The 24155-nt window shown below is 43.8% G+C and overlaps 1 protein-coding gene across 1 annotated transcript; it reads right to left on the bottom strand.

Annotated features, from left to right (window-relative positions):
* Nucleotides 1-2517: 2517 nt before the first annotated feature.
* Nucleotides 2518-23877, bottom strand: PDE6B (phosphodiesterase 6B). Its single transcript, XM_051777535.1, has 22 exons — nt 23323-23877; nt 20887-21039; nt 20460-20549; nt 17938-18078; nt 16848-16922; nt 16693-16757; nt 15693-15759; nt 15500-15547; nt 15165-15314; nt 14025-14168; nt 13387-13452; nt 12670-12816; nt 10979-11086; nt 9897-10006; nt 8804-8891; nt 8133-8233; nt 6619-6726; nt 5839-5902; nt 5424-5498; nt 4438-4521; nt 4000-4156; nt 2518-2918 (listed from the first exon to the last, which is right to left on the bottom strand). The coding sequence occupies exons 1-22, from the start codon at nt 23731-23733 to the stop codon at nt 2860-2862; spliced, it is 2511 nt and encodes an 836-aa protein (XP_051633495.1). The 5' UTR covers nt 23734-23877; the 3' UTR covers nt 2518-2859.
* Nucleotides 23878-24155: the final 278 nt, after the last annotated feature.

The following is a 24155-nucleotide window of genomic DNA, read 5'->3' as shown; positions in this document are numbered from 1 at the left end:
CCCTACAGATTGTACCCTGTCAGAAACTGATATAGCGCACGGTGGGAAAAAAAGGAGAATGAAACGTCTTGCCTTACTGTTTCCTTTATTACCCTCTGATTGCTGTGTGTGGCTTCCCACAGCAACATGAGAGGCAGTCAGCTACTGAGCAGCAAGGGCATGGGACCACTGACCTACAAAAATGGTCCAACAAAATGGCCATGGACAGCAGAGCTCTGTGCTCTGCTTGGGGTGCTGAAGGTCCACAGGCAGGTAGAAGAGCAAGAGGAAGGGGACGGAGGAGCTTGTGGAGATAGCAGGGAGCTTGTGCTGTCCGCACCAGTGCAGCTTCCTGCTGCGAGATCTCTGCTGTTCTGTGACTCTAGGGCTGCCCTTTTTGGAAGGGAGCATCAGAGACCCTACTGCTCCCATGGAAATGGTCCACACTTCGGAAACAGCCTCCTCCACTGGCACCACAGCCTGCGTGTCCATGGACACCCCTCTGCAAGTGTGCATGATCCCCTTTGGAAATACACAGCAGCATGCCCACCCCAATGCTGTGTGGGACAAGTTGTGCTCCCATGTGGCTGTGGGCACGTGAGGCACTGCCACCCACAGCTCTGTGTCCTGCCAGCACTGCTGGGTGTGATGGGCAGGCTGCCCGTGCTGCTTGTGTGAGAAGCCCTGCTGGGGCAGCCTGCAGTGCTCTGGGCACTTCACACTGGGCACAGAGGGCAGGGATATTAGTCTCCGGGTTTCATTACCCAGAAAACATTTGAGAACATAAGGAGCTTTTCTCAGCATTTAAGTGTACAGTGTCTTGTGATCCTCAAAATCTCACTGCTTCCCACTCTCTGATACAATAACCTTCTGGCATTTTCCCACCAAAAGAAAAACAATTTCTTGTTTGACTTCATCTGCTGTATGATAAAAGCTTCCTACATGGTTCTCTGCTCTTGTGAGACCCCACTTGAAGTACTGTGTCTAGATCTGATGCCCTCAACATAAGAAGGATATGGAACTGTTGGAGCAAGTCCAGAGGAGGACCACAAAGTTGGTAAGAGGACTGGAGCATCTCCCCTACAAAGACAGGCTGAGAAAGTTGGGGCTGTTCATCCTGGAAAAGAGAAGGTTGTGTGGAGACTCATGGCAACCTTCCAGTATCTGAAGGGGCCTACAGGGAAGCCACAGAGGGACTCTTCATCAGGAACTGTGTGATAGGACAAGGGGTAAGGGGTACAAACTGAAACAGGGGAAATTTAGGTTACATATCAGGAAGAAATTCTTTCCTGTGCGGGTGGTGAGACACTGGAACAGGTTGCCCATGGAGGCTGTGGATGTCCCAACTCTGGGGGTGTTCAAGGCCAGGTTGGATAAGGCCTTGAGCAACCTGGTCTAGTGAGAGGTGTCCCTGCTCATGGCAGAGAGGGTTGGGATTAGATAAATTTGAAAGTCCATTCCAACACCTAACATTCTACAATTCTATGATTCTTAACGAAACTGAGACAAACAGCATGAAGTCATTACTAATGGCATATTTAGCTTTCATGCAAGTGGACTTTCTGTATTTTCCTGAAAGACAAGTTGCCTCTCATGGAATTGCTGTGTAGTGATAGAGGATTACATCTTGCTTACTACACTGAGACACAGATAAATGATGACCATGTACCACCATAGCTCTAGTTTTCCTTTTACTTGCAGTATTTTTGTAATGCAAAACAAGATACTGAAGGGTAAAGCCCTGAAAGATAGCAAGAGCAATAGAAGAAGAAGAAAATCCCCAGCAAAATAGATATCCAAACAGTTTTAAAAAAGAGAGAGAGAGAGAGAATGAGAAAGGAGCAGAGAAGGTATCTCTACTACTACAACAGTGTAATTAAATGCTCTAATATGTTTACATGAATAAACATGAAAACTAACTTTTATCTAAAATAAAAGGGTACAGGTCATCAAGTCTGTAGGGGAATCTAGAAAACAGACACCTCAGAACAGGAGGAGGAAAAGAAGGAGGGGTTGGTTCTGATCAAGTGTATTAAATAACTGGCACTATGAGGCAAAACAGAACAAGTTTAGGAGATGCCACAATTCAAGTTGCTTGGTTAACTGTAAGTGGAACTGTAATGGGTAATGATAACCCTGTCTTCTTAAAATCATCTGTGAAAGAACAACGCCTCAGTTAGCACACTGTGGAACCTGCTCCTGAAGAAAGCAGCTACTGGGTGTTATGGCTCCATGCTTTGTGATGGCAACGCATCCCAGTTCTTGAAGTGAGTGCAGAACATTTATCTGTCCAAGTGTTTCTTGGATTTACATGGAATCAAAGTATTTTAGAGCAGTTCAGAGGTTTACTATGATCAGTTTTCATGCTTTATCCTTAGCCTCAGATTTCTTTCTGATATCGTGATATCCAGATATAGGATTTATTCTGCTATCCAGATATAGGCTTAGATATGACAAATTTGGCTCTTCTTCTGTTTTCCTAGTCTGCAGGCTATGGTTGTATACACTGTCAATCATATGGGGTTGTATGGAGTAGGACTATCCTGATCAGTTTTGCTGTAAGAAGTGTTTCAGTGCAGGAGAAATGCTCTTCCATAGTCCTGCAACCTGATTTATTGGGCCCAGTGTTGTTCTGATTTCCCATATGCCATCTGACATAAGGTGCATTACATGGAGCAAGAGACAGGACAGAACTGGCTCCTTACCATCAGGAAGAGATGCAATTAAGGCAAACAAGATCTAGCCCTTCCCTGGTTGATCATAAGCCTAATAAAGTATCAGAACAGTCCAATCAGGAATGTATTTTTATGTCTTTTTTTTTTTTTTTTTTAAGCGTGGGCATCCTCATTTTAGGTGGCATATATTGCATTGATAATATGTCTAAAGTATGCTACAGGTTTTGGAAGCTGGAGCTGTTCCTCCGTTACAGGTTATTCCATCTGCCATGTAAAAAGAAACACAGAATTAGAGACACAGTCACAAATTTTCTTCTTAGTTTTTTAAGGACTTTTATGTTTTCCAATGACCAGTGTAGGTCATAACTATAGTACCCTGTCTAGAGCTGCCTGCTGTGCAAAGTAATTGTATATGTAAGGCTGCTTGGAAAGAGTATTTTAGAGTTAGTAGAAATCTTCCTCGCTTGAATATCAATTACTTGTTCATAAAGTAATTCTTCAGAAATTTTCCAAATAATAGTTAAAGCAGTTTTGATATTTTAATTTAACTTGTATGAATTGAACTGAGACAAGACACCTAGATAGCTCTAATAATTTCTGAACTGTGTCACTTGAGGGCTGCTGGAATTTTGTTGGAAAAAAAGGAGAGTTCAAGATACAACCTCTGTGGAGCGGAGGCATCGAGTTCTGGCAGATATTTGATCAGACATTTGGGAGAGGCCAGGACGACCTTCTGCTTCCACATTTCTGAGAGTCAAACAAGTGCTCAGGCTGCCAAACAAGCTTTCACCCAATGCCCGCTACAGCCAATGGATTTCAGTACTACACAGGCTGGGCCCACAGAAAAAGAAAAACAGGTTTGACCAAAACAGATTGCTGCTAGGTTCTACCACTACTGCTGGCTTCTAGGTAGTACTTAATCTGGACTGGAAATGGGATGAACCATTGTTCCTCAAGTGTTCCCCCTAGGACCCTGTTGACTTTTCTTAGCTCCTGCTTTATGACCTGTGGGACAGCACATAGGCCACAGTCCCCGAGTATAAAGGGATGTTTCCCTGCTGTTTTCCAGGGACAGCAAACGACTTTTGGCTATCCTTAGCTACATGGGAACTTGTGCTGAATGGATTCTCACTAGTTTCCCAGAAACTAGTTCTTGGGAATTTAAGTGGGTGGCCTTTTTGACAGCCAGCCATGGTGCCTTCAGCCTTGCCAGTGGAGCCAAATTTAAGAAACTTTTTGTGGGCATCTTACTCTGCCATCTTAGCAAAGCTTGCTGCGGGTCTGTGAGAGTATTGCATATGTATGTTTCTGAGTTCAGAATGTAAAGCTAATTACTGTTTCTGACCTTTCTTTGCAGCCATTCTCTCTTCCTCTTTTTTCTTCTCTTCCTCCAGAGCTTTCATTTTTGCATCATACTCATCAGCACGGGTCTTCCACTCATTTCGATTGTTCAGGAGCCCATCAAGCATAGGCTGAATTTCCTCATGGAAACGTGAAAATTCCTAACCAAAACACACCTGTCAGCACAATGCAGTGCAGCGGCAGTGCTGGTCCATCGTACCCCAGGGCAGACCCTGACACCTCACCTCCAAAGCTGGCTTATGCAGAGAAAGCATTAGTGGCACAAACAAGCACCGTGCTGCAACACCTTGCAGAGGGGCAGATATTACCTCCTCTACTTGTCCCTCTCCCCTTGAGTGGTGTTGCTGCACTGGGACTCACTCACCTGGTATTTGAGCCCCTGTTGAGAAGGATGGGGTATGCAAGGGTACCCTTTGCTTACCTTATAGACAAACGTACACACAAAGTCAATGAAACCCACTTGAAGCTTTGGAAGCTCAGCAGCTTTCCTTCGGTCCATCATGGGCTGTGGGAGGACACAAGTTGACCATGATTTATGAGAACACTTAGTTGAAAAACACACTTTTATTTTCTCCCCAAAATTGCCTTGTTATGTCAGCCTAGCAGTTCTATCATGCCATACACAGAGGCTATCCATGACAGCCTTCTTTCTCCACTGCAGAGGAGTGAAGTGGTCTGACTTCCTTTGCTATTTTAGTAGAAATTTTAGACAGCTCTTTGAGTGTCTGTGGATGGGGAGGAGGACAGAGAATCTTTCCCATGTTTGTCTCAGATACCTGAGGGAAGGTCCATTATAGGGCTGAAGAGGTTTTGAATTCCATAAAACATAACTGAGCACAAAATTATATTCTTATAAGACCTTGCCAATTAATATATTATTTGTAATGCCACCGTGGATAGATGGGGTGTATGAAAATCTTCTTAAATAAAACCCAAACCACACAGGTGGAGGCTGCATCAAGGAGTGATTCCTGTCCCTTTCAATACCAAATTTAACTATGTGTTAAAAAAAAAATATTAGAAACACCCTTCCATTTACCAGAAAGTTTCTTGACTCTACAGAGTTTGTGTTTGCAGTTTTTCTCTTTATCAGAAACTATGCTTTCTTCTGTGACTTATCTATTTAATTTACATTTTTTCTGTAAGGGGCCAGCACGAAGTCTCCAGGGGGACTCCACTCCTCGATGGTTCACAGCCACTGAAGCCATCTAACTATAGGGAGAGCTGGACAAGAATCACTGGGTATTGTCAGAGATTCTTCACTGAGTGCACACTTTTCCAATGGATTTTGGCAGGCATGGTGATTTTAGGCAGAGTCACAGCACTGTGACAGCAGCACTTCTTGTAGTAAGTCTCTGCTGAGACTTGCTGTCTGAACTGAGCTGCCGGCTCTCGCATGGTACTTACAATAGGCTGTTGCTGAAGGACGCTTATTTCTAAGTCTCCTTGCTCCCAGAACTCAGCTGCTACCAGTAGAGCTACCTACATTGACAAGGAGGGAAAAAGAAAAGTTAGTACCAACTTCAGCCTCGTAACTTGATGCGTTTCAGGCCTCCACCATGAAGAAAATCTGACTTCTAACCCTTATGTGTAGTGACAGCTCTACAGTCTTATTGCACTTGATCTCATTAGTCCACTGTTCACCTATTAAGAAACATTTCCAACACTACTACAATCTGAAAGAATGGTTAATCCATCGAGACTGTAGCTATTCCTTTTGGTAATTCTGGTAGGAGACTGATTGAACTTCCAGGCAGCTTAGGAAATTGCATTACTTTGAAGTATAAACTACAGAAATCTAATGATATATCAAGCACCTGACCTTACTCTGGACTTCCCAAGGCTTTGTGATTGCTGACAAGTCACAGGCAGTCATCATCATTGCCCTAAAAACAGGAAAGAAATAAATTTATTGTCTATAGCCTGCACCTTACTTCTTGCAGGCTCAGGAACTTCATGTCCCAATACTGTGTCGGGTATCCCCTTGTTCCTGCTGAAGTGATAAAGAAAGACATGCTGCTGTAACAGCCTTGATTCTGAGACATTCATCAAGAATTGCTCTCTTCGTTAAAATGGAATTGAGATGGGAAACATTGTTTCTGACATTAGCATGTTTACTGCTTTAGTCAGTGCTGGGCTGAACTTCTTGGCTTTGGAGTAGCATCTCTGTCTCCCTCATGGATGTGTAGCAGTGCAGTCAGCAGTGAGATTGTGAGTGCACTTCACTGCCAGTGCAGAGCATCCTGCAAACCATCTGTCAAGTCACAACAACAGCACTGTGACTCAGGCTGGTTGCCACTGGGAAGAACAGCTAGTGGATTGGATGTCCCTGCTTCTGGTCTACAGGCCACAGGGTGGCCTGGTAGGAATATACAGCCAGAAGGGATCCTCCATCTCCCTACAAGTATGTGCCCAGATTTATTTGGAGGAAGAACTACTTTTTTTTTTTTTCCCCTTTTTAAACCCTGCTTCTCCAGAAGGTCAAATTTAAGCCTGCAGTAATATATCATGTGCTGATTTTGCACCAAATGCAGCACAAAGGGTATACTGGAGCTCTCACCAGGTATACACATCACTAACTTTTCCAGAGCTGATTACTCACATGACAACCTCTTTCTTTGTTGTCTCCAGAGACAGGTATTCAGTCCAGGCAGTCTCACTATCATATGTCTTAGACTCGTCAACGATCTTTTGAAACATTGTTCTCTTTCTTTGAGGGGAAAAAAAAAGTTTTACAAAAAAAAAAAAAAAAAAGGAGGGGACAAAAGGAAAAATCTGTGAAACAAGGAAACAAACATGTTAAAAACAGATAGCTGTTCCTGGTATTGCTAACCCTTCCAGAAGGATTTCCAGTAGTTGCTCTCCTGGCACTTAGAGCACATATGAAGTAGTTTTGTGATGTGGCCTGTCTTCTCTGCTAGCATTGAAACATCAGGTTTCTCCAGATTTTATGCCACTCAAAACATGGATGTATGATGTATAAACCATTCCTCAGAATTCCCTACATATGTTTAGGTATCTAAATAAGGTTAACAGTGATTGGCTAAGTATACAAAGACAAGTAGCTTTAAAAATACTCCAGCTTTAGGTTTCTGCAGTTTGCTTAACATTCAAGGAAAAAACCTCTTTATTTTGCCAGCAAAGGTGAAAGCATTTCTCAGCTGACATAACTTGCAGTTGTACATACTTTCAAGGTCCTGCTCATGTCTCACAACTACACTTATTTTTAAGGCATTTACAATAGTTTCCACTACTTAAGAGAAGCAGATGGTGGTGCTTGGGTTTGTTGGGGCTTCCTTGAGGACCTATCTACATCAATATTCCTGGGTCTTAACTAAGACTTTGCTTGCAGTTCATGGACCAAGGAGGTCAAGGACCAGTTTGTTCCCAGCTGGTGAGGAAGTGGTGGTATGTGCTCCCACACAGACATTGTATCTTCAGAGTAAGACTTTGGGGTATTGTAATCTCCCTCAAATTCCTCTTCTGTGGACTGTTTATATTTTGCATAATTGTACTGCAGTACAAAACACAATAATCTGGTCTTGACACAGTACTCTGAAAGCACATTTTGAGAGCTCCTTGTTAATTAGGCAGTCATATGTCATTGAATTTCAGCCTTATGTCCCAGAAAGTTAGCACACACTGCTCCAAGATGTTTGGCAATTTTGGCTTTTGGGTGTGAAATAGCCTGTTAGCTGGATATTCACTTACAATAGACCACTTATTATTTGTGTCATGCTGCTCTCCCAGAGAAGTTAGTGCAGCCTTTGCCAGACCATTTGCCATTTATGAGTATTTTAAGTGTTGGAGTGCTAGGCTAAAAAAAACCCAAAACCTGACATCTCTTTCCATTAGGGGATCATATAACCCTGCCTTGTTGGAAATAGAGGGTTAAAAGGTCAAGTACGTGGCTTGACAGAAGTTCAAAATTCTTTTGAATGATTTGAGTTCTCCCACCAGCTCTGCAGTCAATATTAAAGGCAGCCTCCCAGAGCCAGTGTCTGTGAAGAAACTGCTACACGGGTGGGAGGCTTTCAGAGCAAAGCATCACATTTGGCCCTTGTAAAGTGCCAGCTGCTTTCTGCCCTTCACACACAGAGTACGTGACTGACTTACTTGAAGTAGAGTGCCAGGTCTGTTGCTATAATGGCAATTTCCATCAGGTGAATCACGTGCTCGTGCTGTCTGCGGTTGAGGTTCTGACATATATTCAGTGACTGAAAAGAGAAGGAAAGGGAGTTGCAAAATTCAGGCACTGTGGGTTTTTATGAGTTCCTGGCCACCTCCCTTTCCCAAAGGTGTTCACTTTTATTTTCTTTTAACAGCTTCAGCTTGCTCCCCTGAGTTGCAAGGGTTGTGAGCCCTGTTCTCATGTGGGTGGCTGGTTTCCTCTTTTGTTCACTGAACCGGGTCTGTATCTTGAAACTTGTTACACAGCGTGCACCCAAACCCCATCCCCTGACCCCAGTGCAAATTTGCCTGAAATTAAAAGTTAGCTGTGGGAATGTGTCAGCCTTAGTCCTGACAGAGGGGCTGCAGGAGAACAATCCTTTATTTAACATATTCCTATGTGGATAATGATGTGTCTTCTGAAGGAACCAAGTCATGCACTAAGGAAACCTCTGTGTTTTGGTCCTGGGTGAGGATAGGTTGCCTGGGGACAGAGGCAGCTGCAATTTCTCAGTATCCAATCCAGAGAAAGGTCTTGTGCTGACAGCTCTGTTGTTAATGAAAAATTTCCCTAAAATTAAATTATTCATGCCCTTATATTACAGTACATTACCAACCTCCTCAGAGAGCAAGAATTTTCCAAATTCCAAGTGATGTCTCTCTAAAATTGAGGATCCATGAAGTTTAGCTAAGGGATTTTGAGATCTGGTTATGTAAAGGAAAGATGAAAAATGTAAGTGCAGTATTTAAAAATAAAAAAGAAGTGTCTCATTTTTTATTTATTTTTTGTCACACACATAAGTTTAACTCCTTTTAAAAGGGTTAAGAGTAGCACTTTTCAGTAAGTAATGACCTCAGCCTAATTAAAGACTTTTGTGACACTGCTTATAACTATTTGGACACTGTATAAGACAGTCTTTCAACTACAAAACTTCCCCTTAAATGTTGTATCTGACTGCATTGTAATTACTCAGCTTAGTAAGCTTGTTTAATTCCTGAGTTAAATACATGTTGATATCTAGTAATAGGACTATAAAACCCTGCAATCCTTGGACACTTTCCTTGCTGAAAAGCAAGGCCCTCTTGTATCAAAAGCGTGAGCCAGCTTCACTCAATGTTTTTCCAAAGCACCAGAAAACAGTGAGACAGTATTGCCAGCAGTCATTGCAAAAGAGCTATGATCTGACACTACTTTAAGGGAGCAACAGGGTCTTGACTAGTCAATGAAATCATGCAATTTTTTCTCTGTAGCTAACAACTACCTACTGAGAGCAGCACTCTCACGGGTGCTTTGTTTCTGTAGGTGGTGAGGGCAGTGCCGTGCATGGTGCTTTCCCCATAGGTACCTTCCATCAGAAACTAGTTGTCTTATGCCCAGGGTGCTCCTGGTGGCATCATGGGTCTCCTGTGGCACTCAGGCTACCAAGTGCCTTCTAAACTGTAATGGTAGTGTAAATTTTGCTTTAACCAAAGGAGGTTTGCTAGGAGGTAAAGCAAGCCCCAGAGAGCACAGCAATTTTTCAGTGTCACCACTGGCCAAAGCATAAGCCAAAGTGCTGTAGTAAGCTGAAAAGCAGGGAAATTTGCAAAAGAAGTTTGTTACCCCTGTGTATTAAACAGAGCTGTGCTGGAGTTTGGTGTGGTCAACAGCCTGATTCTACTCAACCTGAGAGCAACAGAACTGGTTTGAAGCAGTAAGAAAGTGCTTACTTCATTTGGTAAAGGTTGTTGGTTCCCCTGTGGTCAATATCGTGGCACAGAGCAGCAGTTACCATTGCAAGGGCTTCAAGGTCTGTGTAGTAACGCTTGAGTTTGCCAGTCTGGAGGGAGAGAATGTGCATGCCATATGTTAACACCTCGTACAGGAACAGGTACTGACCTGTGACTGCTCTGTGCCAGGGATCTCCTTACTGAAATAGTCCAGGAGAACTGAAAACATTTGTGAACCTAAACACCACACATGGTAGGCTTAGGTTAAAACGGGGAATCAGCTGGAAACAGAACATTTCAGACTCAGGTAGGCATATGTGTGGTGCATATGTGCTTGATGCACATCTACAGTGTTGTCTGCATCCTGCTATAGAAGTCTCATGCCCTAGGGTTCACCCAGGTTGTCATAAGCACCCCTGCAGTCACTGGACAGAAAGTACTATGTGAAGAAGTTCCTCATCTTTCTGGGCAATGTGATGTCCCAGCTGAATCACCCAAGGGATTGTGGTAGGCATAAGCCTGCTGCCAGATGTGCAGGCAGATGTGTGAAACCATCCTCAGTGGTTCCTGGCTGGTCAATCCTTGGTGTGGAGCAGCAGGCAGACACTTGTTTTTCTTGTTGAGGTGTTTGTTGCCCTGAGAGCCTGTGAGAAGTGGCACTTGCTGTGTTCACACTAGCGATATACTTACACCCGTGTCTGTCCTGCCTGGAAATGGAAAGCATGGGGTTGCCTCCATCCCAACCTAACTTCAATGTCTGGCTCTTACTGTCAGAATCTGTTGGAAGAATGGAAGTCCTGTAGTCTCTTTCCCCTACTCTGCAGACGGATTTAGTCTGGAGTCTATTCAACACCACAGACACCTGAGAATTAAAGCATCCCATTCATTGGCCAGCATTGACCAAAGATTCAAATGTAATGCAATGGCTGTTACCTAAGGCAAATGGAGACCTCATTCATCAGGACCTGTGCTAGGAGCGACAAACCCTTTTCCTATACCAGGATTCAAAGGGATACCTGCATATTTCTTAGGTGCTGTAAATAAACTGTGCCACAGAATTAACCAGGGTGGTGTTACCTTACCATCAGGAGCGTGAACATGGTCTGTGCAACATTGAAGCCATGACGCCAGTTGTGGTAAGTTATCTTCCGGTAGCCTTTGCTGACGGAGTACACAAACCTTACCAGAACCTGCAAATGGGGAAGAGGATGTTTGTTTGGGTGATGAAGCCGCTGGCTCTGGCTCTCACAATGAGAATCATATACAGAAGTCATGGATGAGGTTCCAGTCCTACAGAGGTGGCCCCAGAAAGGGATCAGAAGCTGTAATGTTATCAGACTTCCCTGACAGCATCATTAGCGTAAAGCCTAAAGATTAGTGGAGAGCAAAACGGGATCTAAAATATAGCTCTCCATTTTCTAATTTTTTTTTTTGTAAGAAAAATAAAATCACAGAGATGTTTGTGGGGTAAACAAGAATAATCACTACCTAAAGGAAAAGAGATTTCATTGTACCGTTTGTGAATTTATTGTGGTTTCATCTTACTGACTGTGAATTTCTTGATTTTTTTTTTATCTAAGTTGTCACTCCTAATATTTGTCTGTCCTGTATCTTGTGATTTACTAATACTGATATCTCTCTTCAAGAGATGGGAATCCATAGATGTAGAGATGGGTGGCATTTATATCACCTAAGCAACTACGATATAGGGCATTAAATAACAAACTAGCTTTTTCCCTCTGCATTCTACTACTCCATGTGTACTACATCTTGTAGCTGTGCAGGTTTTGCCATTAGAGAGAAAATTAATTATGGATGAGTATTCATTTTTAAAAATCTCAACTATTCAGAGTTGCAGCAAACAAAGACTTTTTTTTCACACGTGTATCAGGGGTTAGTTGTTGCAGAATAGATATTTTGGGTACTTTTTGACACTGACCTGCTACAAGTAAGAGGCATAGAGATAATTCCCATTCGCTTCCCTTCTAATTCCCAGCCTGCCTTTCCAGGGTGGAAACTCTTCCTGCAGTTACCTCCAGATCCCACTAGATGGAAATAAACCTCACATAATGTGCCGAGAAATCCCTTGGGGAGCACCAGAGCTGCTGAAATGTCAGTTTCACGATTCCTACGGGGGGACGGTGAATCGTGAATTTGCGCATCAGGGGCTATGGAGTCCTTGTTCCCACAGGGTCGCACCATTCCCGCTAACCACAGTCAGGAAGTTGGTGCCAATTGCACCAAATGAGAGCACAGACGTGTTTGCAAGGGGATGAGAAACAAAGGGACCTGCCAGTGTGGGTTTCAGCGTATCTCGGTTGAAAGCTGAATGGTACATCCGATAGCAAAGGAAACAAGCACACAGAGGCAGGCACTCCCCATGTCGTGCCTGGAAACTGTTTTTACGCTGCGGCCGTGAGGGGCATTAGACACAGCAAGTGCAAAGCAACCTTTTGCGTGCCGTACTACCCATCTCCACAGACCTCACAGCAAACCCCCCCTGTGGCAGGCAGCGCAGATCAGAGGAGGACAGCTCTGCCCTGCAAACGCTCATGTAGTGATCAGTGGCAGTGAGAGGCGGTGCCCTGCCCTCAGAGGTGTGAGGGGGCTTAGGACGCACGCCCTCCTCTCTGCAAGCCCCATGAACCCAGTTCGTGGCTGCTCTGTGAGCTGCGCTGGGCATGCACAGAGAGTGCCCTGCGTGGGGACCTCAGCCACAGGTGGGTCTGTTGGCCATCCGAGACGGGGCACCTTGGGTTTTGACAGCTCCTACCTCCTGTGGGATCTGGAACTTTTTCACCACGCCGAGCTCGTAGTACATCTGAATGCCACACTTCACCAGCTCCAGCTCGGTGCAGTCAAAGTCAGAGAACCTGAACTCATAGATTTCAAACTTAGTGGGCCCCGGGAGCTCTTCTTTCTGTAAGAGAGGTGGGGATGGCTTATTGCTCTGCTGCTTATGTCATTCCTAGGTTTGCTTATCAAAAACTTATCAGTCTGACACTGCTGTGAACTTTTTCTTTTAGCATATAACACATAAACAGACTGAAATGCAGCTTTTCATAATAACCCCATTAATGGGGGGAGAGGACGGGATTTGGTCAAGTGCATGAAATATTTTTTGTTTTCTGTTGAGCACTTGATTTGATGCAGTTTGAAGACTCAAAATGGGGGAAGACTTACAGCCCTCCTTAATTACTCTGGAGAACAATATGCGTGACAAGCCGAGGTGACTGATGTGTTTCCAGATGGACTTTGAACCCCTTGAGATGAAGTGGCAGGGAGCAGGGACTCCCCAGGACCTAGGGAAGTCACGTGCTGTGACATTATGATGGTAACCCCAAATTCACGCAGCAGAGGAAGGCAGGATATGCTTTGCCTTCGCCCCTGACCAGGTAGCAGCATGCCAATGCTGATAACTGTTTCCTGCATCCACACAGGCAATGTTTGCTCACCAAGGCCTTTTATTCCAGCAGTACATTGTTCTTACCAGAATGCTTGCCAGCTCCTCTTCCTCACACTCACTTGGCTCCTTCCCCAGCTTTTCTCGTGTTGGCTGCAAAGAGCATGAGTGTGTTAAGCTGACAACCAAACCCCAATGGACTTTGCACTTGGCAGCTTTGGGGCAATCCAGGGTAGCTGTCATACGCAAATTGTGTTTCCTTCCTGGACCTTACTTCAGTTTCTGGTCTTTCAACACATGCTTCCTGGTAGTGTTCTCCCTCTCCTTGGATTTGTGTTTCCCCTACTCGTAAATGTCCCCCTAGATCCAGTGTCCCAGCTGGGTCCTCTAGCTTCACATCCTCTGTACTAAGAAGGTTTTAGGAAATAAATCAGTTTCTCTTCCACCCCTACAACCCTGCCCTGAGTAGTGCCTGTGTGAGCCCACCTCCAAGGTTGGCTTTGCTGAGGAAATTAGAAAGGACATATTGGGGCAGTGTGCCAAGGTGGAGGGCAGACCACAGAGTCAGAAGAAACTTCTTTAGCCACTGTGCAATGACTAGGGACCCAGGTGCTGCCTCCACGTGGCTGGAAGCATTTCTGTGAAATGGGAGACCTGTGTCTGTGCCATAAGCCGTGGGCCAGGCCAGTACACCTGGATGTGTGCTGCACATTGTGAGGCATTACCAGAATTTCCTGGATTTCATCCTTGTCACATTTCACGTGGTAGAGCACCATGTCCTGAGCAATGTCCTTCCGGTTCTCCAGCTTGTTCATCTTATCATATGTGTCTGTGTTGAGCACAGACCAACCCAGGAACTGTGTCAAGGACTTGGTGGGGGGAAAAGAAGGAAACGGTGAAATAACTGAAACATCTGTTCCTCAAACGCACAGAAATGTAACACTGCATGATATATTTTTTGAGAAACACAAGCTCCACTTTGTCCACAATTCTAGCAATAAGCAATCATGTGTTTGCTCCCAGCTGTGACTTACTCCTCAGCAGAGCATCTCCCCAGCTGTTGAATCTGCCCAGCCCTACAGAGCATCCATGCTGTGGAGGCTCAAGGACCTTCTGTCCAGTTCAGTGTACAGAAAACTATTTCTGTGTTGCTGCAAGTGCCTCCATGCCTGTGGAAAGGCTGCTGTTACAATGGTGACAGCAGGTCAGGAATGCTGAGATCAAGGTGGTCTCATCACCTCTTACGTGTATTTACGCACACACTGTGTTTGCTTTCAACTCCTTTGCTGCTCAGTGGCCAATTAAAACTGTTTTTTTTTCCCCACAGTCTTTTAGTTTGATAAGAAAAGTCTGTTTCAGGAAATGTTCTGATTGATAACAGATGCCAAGAGCTGAATGTTTATATTGCATTGAAACTAACATAGGAGCATTTCTAAGCAGCAAGGTCCTTGCTCACAGCTGCTGCTGGTAGATTCAACAGCTGGCCTCCCTTTGTATCTCAGCTACACAGATAATTTCTGTGTAATTTTTTGGGGGGACTGGCCCAGTCAGTGAGAGCCAGCTGTCAGGTATGTGAATGCAGGTCAGAACGGCTGTGTTGGTGCACAGTAGCTGCTCATGGCTAGGTGTCCAACCCAAGAATGCTGAAACAAAATGATGCTAACACAGCTGGGTTTCAACGGCCAAACTCCCCAGTGTGTCAGATAGCTGCTTTCAAAACTTCCAAGGTGATGTGTAACACCTCTCTAAGCAACAAAGAAGTCTACTTAGCATCAAAACACTGGAGATGTTTTGTGGGTGTACAATAAGCAACAGTGAGCTCTTCAACTATATGAATTACTTCCAGCCACAGAAAGGAACTATACCTCCATGAGGGTTTCATCCTGCTCATCAAAAGGTTTCCCATCTTTTCTGTTATAAAATGTGACGACACCAACAATTTCTTCCCTTTTGTTCACAATTGGCATGGAGAGAACATTTTTGATAGTCCATCCTGATTCATCTAGAGGACCTTCCTTGAAGCAACAGCAAGCAGAAAGACATCATGTACTTAATGTGTTTTCTAAACACATCATCATTCCCATTTGACATTAAGACTTCAGACAAAAGAAGTATTTATATATCTAATATTGACGCAATATTACATTTCTGGAAAAAGAAAAAGTAGAATCCTTCACAGAAGTGGAAGTTTTCACAATACCTGAAAGTTGAACATCTCATCTGCAGCAGCATTCATAATGTTGCAAATCTAGGGGATCACACAAAAGAAAAAGTTTTATAATGTGGGCAATGAGAAGTTTAACTACCAAAACATAGAACTGAACTGATGAGAAAGCAGCATGAGTCTGACTTTATCTCAGAAAGATTTGATGAATCCTAGGTTAAGTACTCACAAATCCACTTTCAGCCACATAGGTTGGCAGCCCAGTAACTAGTGCCCAGTGATCCGGGGTAGGATTTCTGAATGAAAGAAAAATATATAAAGGAAATTAAGGATCTATGTTTACTGAAGGATGATCATGGAGCCGAAGTGTATCCAACTGATTGCATAATCCAGATTTACATATTTCACTCTGAGTTCCTAAACAGTCCTGTTACTTTCAAAGGATCCACATGCACAAGCAAAAAATTTTCATGTAAGTAAATACTTTTTTCTTCAAGGATTCAATACAAAATAACACATAAAATATCACAGTTTGCAGAGGCTTAATAAAAAGTAATTCCTGGGAGTGGGGGCCATGTTTTCAACACAGAGAAAGATAAAAGGAAGTTTCTGGCCAAGGTTGTCTGCCAGCCTGAACTTTGAACACTGCTGTACTGGGTATCAGAACTGAGCAAAACTCCTGTTAAGTCAGGTTTGTCTAAGGTGCCCAAGGCTCCTCTGAAACACCCAGTGGCAAGAAGAGAGGGCAGTTCTCAGAAAGAGGATGTCTTCTGCTGCGAGGAGAGGAGGAAAGACCAGAGGTAGCCCTAAGATGGGATCAGCGACTGAAGGATTAGAGAGAAGCAAGGAAGCGTTGCCTCAACGAAAGGGCATCCTGGGTGGGCTCACCCACTTCCATAGGGAAGGCATGGAGGAGGAGAGATGCCTCAGCCTGGCAAGGAGAGTGGCAAAACTGCTGTCAGTCAAGACAGCTCACTTCTGCATCTAAAAAGAATCACTGGTTGTAGTGAATTTTGGAACCTGGCTTGCAAGTCAGGATCCCAGTGCCCTTGGGGAAATCTTTATCCCACAGAGATGTGAGCTGAAGAACCAACTTACATTCTGTCTCTCTTACTCAGTCTTCTATTAGTCCTTTGCATTTCTCCTCATGGATGTCTTTCAATCATGGGGAACCTTGGTTTTACCTACACTCTGTGTCAGTACCTTACTTACAGGGACTGGGCACTTACGGAATGACTTTAATGTCTTCTTTTCCATGTAATATATAATCGATGACCTTGTAAAAGACTATTTCCTGCAAATAAAGAGAAGAGTGGTGTTGAAATTAGTGGTGAGGCAATCCAACCAGGCAGGAGAGAGGTAAAGGAGCCCTGTTCTCACGTACCCTGCCATCCGGAGTGCGAGGCCCTGAGTACGGGGGTACTTCTCCCAGCAGGACTGGCCATAGGTCAAAAAATTCCTGGTTTTAAAATTAAAGAAGTAGTTTTAGAGTAGAAAAGTGCATTCTGCCTCTGGTCTCAAAGCAACCATTGCTCTACTGTGCTGGTTTTTGTAGTGTGTAAAATAAGGCATCAAATAATAAGACTATTTCAATACTAGGCAGCAGAATGATACCCAAATACCTAAATTGGGAAGTGGGGTGCATTATATACTGCCTGTACACAGGGTGTTGCTTCATTCAGTGAACACTGCTGGCTGCACTCAGAGCAAATGACCATGCCAACCTTTTGTGTTCTTCCTTTTCCAGAGTGTGACTATATGGTTAATCTACTACTTGCCAGATTGCTGAAATATTTTGTTTGCTTGTTCTTCCTAGGCTTCATTGTAATGCTGATCAAAGTGTCTCTAGCACACTAATGATCTTTTAATACACCTCTCCACAGGACAGTGTGCCGTAAGAGCTCTGGCAACACAATGGTCAGCCTGATCATGGAATAAAGCAGGGCTCCATTGACAAGGATGCTGCGTGACCCCCACATAGAACTTGACAAAGTTGCAAACAATCAGACCAAATCAGATGTAACTTAGCTTCTGTCAGCTTGTTTTCATGAAGACAAATTCCATTTAAAAGCCTGAATATTGTGCACATGGATGAGTCCTTCAGGAAAGTGGCTGCTTTGTTGCTGGGGGGTTTCCACAGCTATCTCACTATACTTCTGATATCCACAGGCTTTCTGAGGTTGTGTTTGTGTTGCAGGCTTTGACCAGGATTGCCACAGTCAGACACATTTTCCCCTCGTTTTTCTTCCCAGCCTTTGACAGTCCCATTCTAGTGACAAGCTCTCCCCTTTTCCTCTATTTCCATTAACCCCCGTCTCTTCATTTGCACAACAAAAGAATGCCAACCAAAGTAGGAATTACGACTGGAAGTTAATTTGCACTTTGACGGCCTCAGGAAAACTTATCTCGGTGTGTCTCCCCTCAGGGGACAGCAGCAATCAGAAAGATGCACAACACAGATGTGAACCGCTCACCTTCTGCTTTGTCATGTCCAGGAGACCTACTGAGTACCGGTCACAGTTCAGGTATGCCCTCACCGTGTAAAAAGCCTTGTGGAACTGCCTCTCAATGTCAGTCAGTTCCTCAAAAACCTTATTCGCAGACCACAACAGCACCTGCAGCGAAAGATCAAAACGTAAGCACAGCCTTTCCTTGGGAGATGGGCTTCCCAAATGTATTTGGAGCAACGAGGAAACGATTGGGGTTTTATACTGCAGTTCTTGAAAAGTGCAGGAAACCTACACAGCAAAATGCAAAAGCATTGCTTATTCACACTGGGAATTAGTGGGGAGGAAGAGTCAGGTCATCTCGGAGTATTATGTAGAATTGCAATCTTAAAAATACACCATGAAAAAAGCAATACTGTCAGGTCGAGAGTTGTCTCCACTTATGTTTGAAAGCCGTTAGTAAAATCTTGCATCCAAAACCGGTTAACACCAAAAACGTTGTGAATTTACAGAGGTTGGTGTTTGAAATATGTGAATCAACGCTTTCCTCAAAGCCTTTGCACAGCTGCTTTGTGTGCACATCGATGTCTGCTCCTTTTACCTGCTCTGTGCCCCACAGATGTACCCTTAAGAAAGATGTTGCTATTAGGCCCCTTCAATAGTGAAAATGGAGGTTGCATAAGTATTGCTGGTGGTGCAAGGAGAGCCTTCGTGGGCCTAAAGGAGAAATATTCTCTGAAGTGATAAGGAAGCATCTACACAATCCCTCAGCTTAGCTAACGCATGTGTGCTTGTATCCAAATGTGAGTGCTTTGCTTTCTGATCCCAGGAAATGTGAGGAACAGTGCTTCAAAAGCACTGAGAGCTGCAACCTGAAGTGGACTGGACCTGTGCCTTGAACAAGAAGTGCTGTTACATGGCCACTACCAGAAAAAGGGTGCCTCACCTCTTCACCTCTGGACACTAGCGGATAATTTTGACAATCATGAGCTGCATCGTTTCTGTTTCTAATTCATAAACTGGGACAACTCTATAAAATCTGAGATGTTCATTGTCAGCATCCCTCAGATAGGATAGTGGAGGAAAATGAGCAACAACTTAGTCTTTGGCACTTTACAGCATGCAATAAGTAATGCTGAAAGCCACAAACTCTGTGAGGAGGACCAAAACAAACATCTGAAAAATGTCTAATTCATGGCATGATGTAAAAAAGATGGTCAAAATGTATTATATGGTCTTCTAATCAGACTCTTACACAGTGTCTGAGCACAAGCAGACTGAACTGTCTTTCCACAAACCATTTTATGCACAGTACTGCACAGTCTTTGTGGATGGGATTTGCAGCATTAAAATCCTAGACCACCTTTGAGAATGTGATTTGCTCATTCTGTATTTCGGTGCTTTTGGTTATAACACAGTGAACTGTATTAACTCTCACACAGACTGTAGGACCTAGATAGCCAGAGGTCTGATAACTGAACTACTGGTAGAACTATAGCAGTGTGTCCTGCATCTCGTTCTCACTTTCCTCCCTTTCTGTGGGACCTGCTGATGCAGCATAGCATATGGACACAGGATTCCTGGGTTCAGAACCAGACCAGAGCACCCTCTGGGAGACATTAGGCCTTCCACTTTTTGAGTCTCCACTTTGTCTTCTATCCCATTTCTTATCAACTCTACTGCTAAGCCCTCAACAGCAACAAACCTTTGCCAGTTCTGCTGTAGTTGAACTACTCATCATTGCTGAAGGCTGTCTGACCTGGCCATCATTCATGTTTTTTATTAATAAAATTAGGTAAAGCATATACAATAAGGAATTAGTAAATGTAAGTGCTGTCCCAAAGCTTCAAAATAAACTTGCATTCTGCATTAATTTTGCTGAGACAGGCATTTATTCCCCATGGGAACCCCCACTGGAGAATAGATCATGGCTGCCACGAAGCACAGACGCCACTGCATGTCCTCTTCAATGATAACTGGTTGCCTTATACAGAAAGTGATTGCAAGGATTCACATCCATCCCAATGAATTTGAGAATCCTATTGTAATACAAGTCATGGAAAAGAACGTTGGCTGATTATTTCAATTCAGAATACCCTAAACCCCTAATCTATGGTCATTTCTACTGATAGAGGCCAGTACAAAAGGTGTACAAAAAACGTTTTACTGTCTCTAAGAAGAAATTCAATTGCATTTTTTAATGAGCAGACGAGGAAAAAATACCACATTCTCCTACATCTCAGGAAATCTTTTAGTGCTGCTGGCTGAAGTGGTTAAATGACCCAAGAGTGTTTTGCAGCCTCAAGTCAACAAAAGTCAGTCCTGCTGAAACTGGTGCCACTGTGTCAGGTCCTGCACTTTTGCCAGTAGCAGCAGAAACACTAATGAAGGACTCTGGGGAAGGAACAGCACCTGAAAGCACTTGAGGGTATCTTTTTCTCCTGCTCTTAGGGCACAAATCTCTGAAGCAGATCAGGTACGCCTTTGAAATCAGAAGAATGCACTCACTTGGTTTTGAGATATAACCCGTTTTGCATTTTCACTCTTACCTGGCCTCTTCGAGTCTCACAATTGTGAAGATAGCTCAAGTGATAAATTTTCAGGTTCAAGGATGCAAAATTCAGGTATTTCAGAAAAAGCTGCAAAGACAAATTACGAGATTGAGTTGAATGCAGTAGCAGCCTCATGCATACTGTATTTCATAACACTGCTTTACAAGCATCATGGGAATTTCCCTGGATAAATGCTTTGCTGTGCATTGGCATGAGATGAGGCTTATCCCACTGTGTCTTCCATGAAAGATTTATGAGATAAGCAACCTCATTTTAAGCCTCTTTTATTAGAGGGTGAGTCCCCTTTAGGGAAACTCACAACACTGGAGCTTCATGGAAAGCAGACATCCCCAGTATAAGAGAGTCTGTTTTGCAGGACACAGGTAACACCCTTCTGATAGAAACTCAGCTACTGACCACTTACTGTTTCATCTGAGCTGGTGAAGTGTGGGCCGTTCAGTTTGTTAATAGCCACAATGACAGCAACCAAATCTTTGCCATTCAAGATGGGTGTCGCAAGGATGTTTTTTGTAGTATAGTTGGTGAGCTCATCGACAAATGGACTGAACTGGGCACACTGTTTAACAGAAAATTCACAAATTAGGCATTTTCCACAATATCCGCAGACTTAAAGCCAAGATAAAGCACAGCCTCTCAAAGTGAGCTGCCTAAAGAAAGTTTTACTTCAAAATTATTGAGGAAGACGAATTAACAGAAAATTGGACAGTCTACTGATGATAAAGCTACTATCAAGAGGAGAAGCTGTGGCTTCAGATTGCAACGTGTGCTTCCAACTTTCTGTGGGGATCCTGCTAACCATAAGCTTTAACATGTCAAACTGTCAGAACAAGGAGGCTCTCCACCGATCATTCTCAGATAGATGACATTCTTCATAGTGCCTCCTTCCCCCTTTCCTCCGGCTTCTTGTTAGCACTGTGGAGGGAATACACACAGATACCTTGCAGCACTGCGTAGCCACGGTGTATGAACCAGTGCAGTCACCGGGAAGTTCACTCACTCTCATTTTATTTCTGCTTTTGCCTGGACCCTGAGGCTTGTTGTCAGCTTGCAGCATCCATGAAGCCATCTACTCCTTGTTCTCCCAGACGTTCCCTCACATGTTGCCGGACCTTTGTGCGCAGGATGGCAGATGGTGGGGCAGGTACTCCAGGGGAGGATGCAGTTAGCACCACTAGTGTGTGTTTCCTGGCAATCTCCCCCTGCATCTGGCAGCAATCCACCCCCTTTTGCCCCAGGAGCACTTTGGTAGTGGTTGCCATGTGCAGACAGCTCCGCAATGGACTGGACTGCCTGGGAAGTCACCCAGGAGGGAACTGCCATTCAAACCACTGGGGGCATGCTAGGTCATGCTGTGGGGCCAGTTCAAAAGGAACTTGTCCAGTTCATCCTTGTATCAATATTACATTTCCCCCCATGACAAAAGAAAACAAAGCAGAGAAAGCATAGTACAGGGAAAGCAGATGGCCCATCACTTCACTTGCATGGGGTCCTATTGACACCTCCATCACCTGCCATTAGGGAGTGCAGGGATGGTCCTGCTGACCCAAGATCTTCTCTCTGCTCAGGTGAATAACCCTTCCACCTGGGTTAGAAAAAACCACACAGCTCTGATCATATTCAGAAGGTTGAACCAGAAGAATAATCTCTCCCTAATGTACTTCTCCCCATACCTTCCCCACTGCTGGGCCTTCTGCCAAATGGGATAGACCAAGCATTGAGTCTCTGGGTCTCCTTCAAAGGAATGTCTTATGGTGATGTCTGAAAGCACTCGGAGTGCAGCTCTTAGCTCACAGCAACGAAATGCTCCCATATTTCTGAAGAAACATCAGGAAGCAAACAGCTTTAAAAAGTTTGTCACATTCTGATGCTTCCCCCAACATCAGAAACAACCCAGATGTCAAAAAATAAAGCTGCAGAACCAAATCAGTGTCTGTGTTCTGTGGAAGACAAGGAAGGTTTTGCCAAAGGGTTTGGATATGCCTGTATTGAGCAACAAATGAATCGATCAACAGATGGTCTCTCTATAACTAGCAAACAATAGATGGAGTAATCCCAAATGCCATATTTGGGTCACATGGATTTTAGTTTTATACCTATGATTAGAACAAGCGGATTGTTATTGCTGCCATTCTGGTTTAAGGTGATTCAACCCAGAAGTATGGGGAGTAAATGTTGTCACGAAGGCATAAAAATAAAACATTAAAATTCCTGAGATCCCTCCGGTTTACAATGTTTGCTGAAAGAGTTTTTTTGGTCAAAGCTTGTCTCGTTCTGCTTCTGATGAAGATCCACCATACACAGGTTGCAGCTAACACGCTTGTTCTGAGGTCCACTCCCTCTGTTTAATAAAAATGTCTCTAAATGCCCTTGGCTGAAATTTCATCAGACAGTAACCATTTTCAAATGTTTTCTCTAGCGTAAAAACCTACTTTGTGCTCCTGTAAAGGATTTCTCTCTCTTTGCAACTTACTAATGGATCACAAAATTCTGTGAAAAATTCCATGTGCATTCAGTGCAGATCTGACTTCCTCACTCTCCTCTGCTGGACTACGTGTGACTTTTATTTTTTTTTTAATTTGACAGACCAAGTGTGGCAGAGTACTTGTTTCCGGGCACTAAGACCCAGTGTAATTAATGTGCTTAACTTCACCTCATTCTATAAATGAAATTGAAAGCAACTTGAAGACTTACTACAGGTGCTTTTGTTTCCAGTACACAGCTATTACACCACAAGACCTTTGGCCAAGCACTGAGATGCACTGCTGCCTCTTGACCCCTTTGCACTAGTAAGCATGTGAGCCTCTCTTCTACCCCGTAAATGAATAAATGGCAAACATACCTCATGGACATCCTTGATGTTCATGGTTTTCTTTGTCTGTGCAACATAACCCACAATGCCTATGTCCAATGGATAGACAATCTCGCAGTCTGGGGACACCAGACATTCCTCCAGAGTACTTCCCTCTTGGATGTTGAAAAGCCTTGTTGCCAGTTCAGGTGTGCCATTTCTCTGCCTGTACATGAAAAGACTACAGCGGTCAGCATGAATAAGGGACCTGATTCTTCTCAAGGTCTTGAAAACAACTTTCTCCATGTTGATGCTTTCTTGCATGTCTTGGATCAACTCAAAAAGTATTTCACTCTCATTGTTATCCCATGACTCTGTTTTCAGTTTCTTCTCAAAGTACTGCTTGGCAAAAGCAGGGTTGCCATCAAGAAACTTCTCCACGTCGTCTTGACTAATGCTCATTGTGGATGCCCTGGATCTTGCGGAAGACGTGGTCGTTGCAAGCAGCACTCTAATTTCTCATGTAGTTCCTAAGCTTTTGCAGTAGAAGATGCTGCTTCTAGAATGACTAAGGGTGAAGTGTCACTGCAAAGAGAGCTTGTCATCAGGAAGATGTATTCCTTTATAGTGCCGAAGGTGAGTCTGTGAGAGGACAGATCTTCTCAAACAAAGAGATTAGATGACCTCTACAAGAGCTTTGAGTCAACTTTCCGCTTCTTAATCTAACTGCAAACAAACATTGAGTACTTGCAATATCCGAAAACACTCTCCTTTCTCTTGACAAGCAGAACACTTACTGAAACAATTATATTGAGGCAGCAGCAACAGGGAAGAACTGCATCTCCTAACATTGAAATAAGCTCTTTAAAGTCTAATTAAATATA

Source organism: Manacus candei, unplaced genomic scaffold (assembly GCF_025592945.1).
Source record: "Manacus candei isolate 608988 ecotype Guabito, Panama unplaced genomic scaffold, ASM2559294v1 h1tg000010l, whole genome shotgun sequence".
Classification (NCBI taxonomy): domain Eukaryota; kingdom Metazoa; phylum Chordata; class Aves; order Passeriformes; family Pipridae; genus Manacus; species Manacus candei.
The sequence above is the reverse complement of the archived record's forward strand: the minus strand, read 5'-3'. Positions and strand labels throughout refer to the sequence as shown.

Excerpts from the sequence above, each read along its gene's own strand:
- PDE6B (XM_051777535.1), bottom strand. The coding sequence starts at position 23,733 with ATGAGCATTAGTCAAGACGACGTGGAGAAGTTTCTTGATGGCAACCCT. Across the intron at positions 15,760-16,692 it reads GAAGACATTAAAGTCATTCC|AAATCCTACCCCGGATCACT; the intron begins GTAAGTGCCCAG and ends TCTTTCATTCAG. Across the intron at positions 11,087-12,669 it reads AGTTCCAGATCCCACAGGAG|GTTCTGGTAAGGTTTGTGTA; the intron begins GTAGGAGCTGTC and ends CCCCATTTGCAG.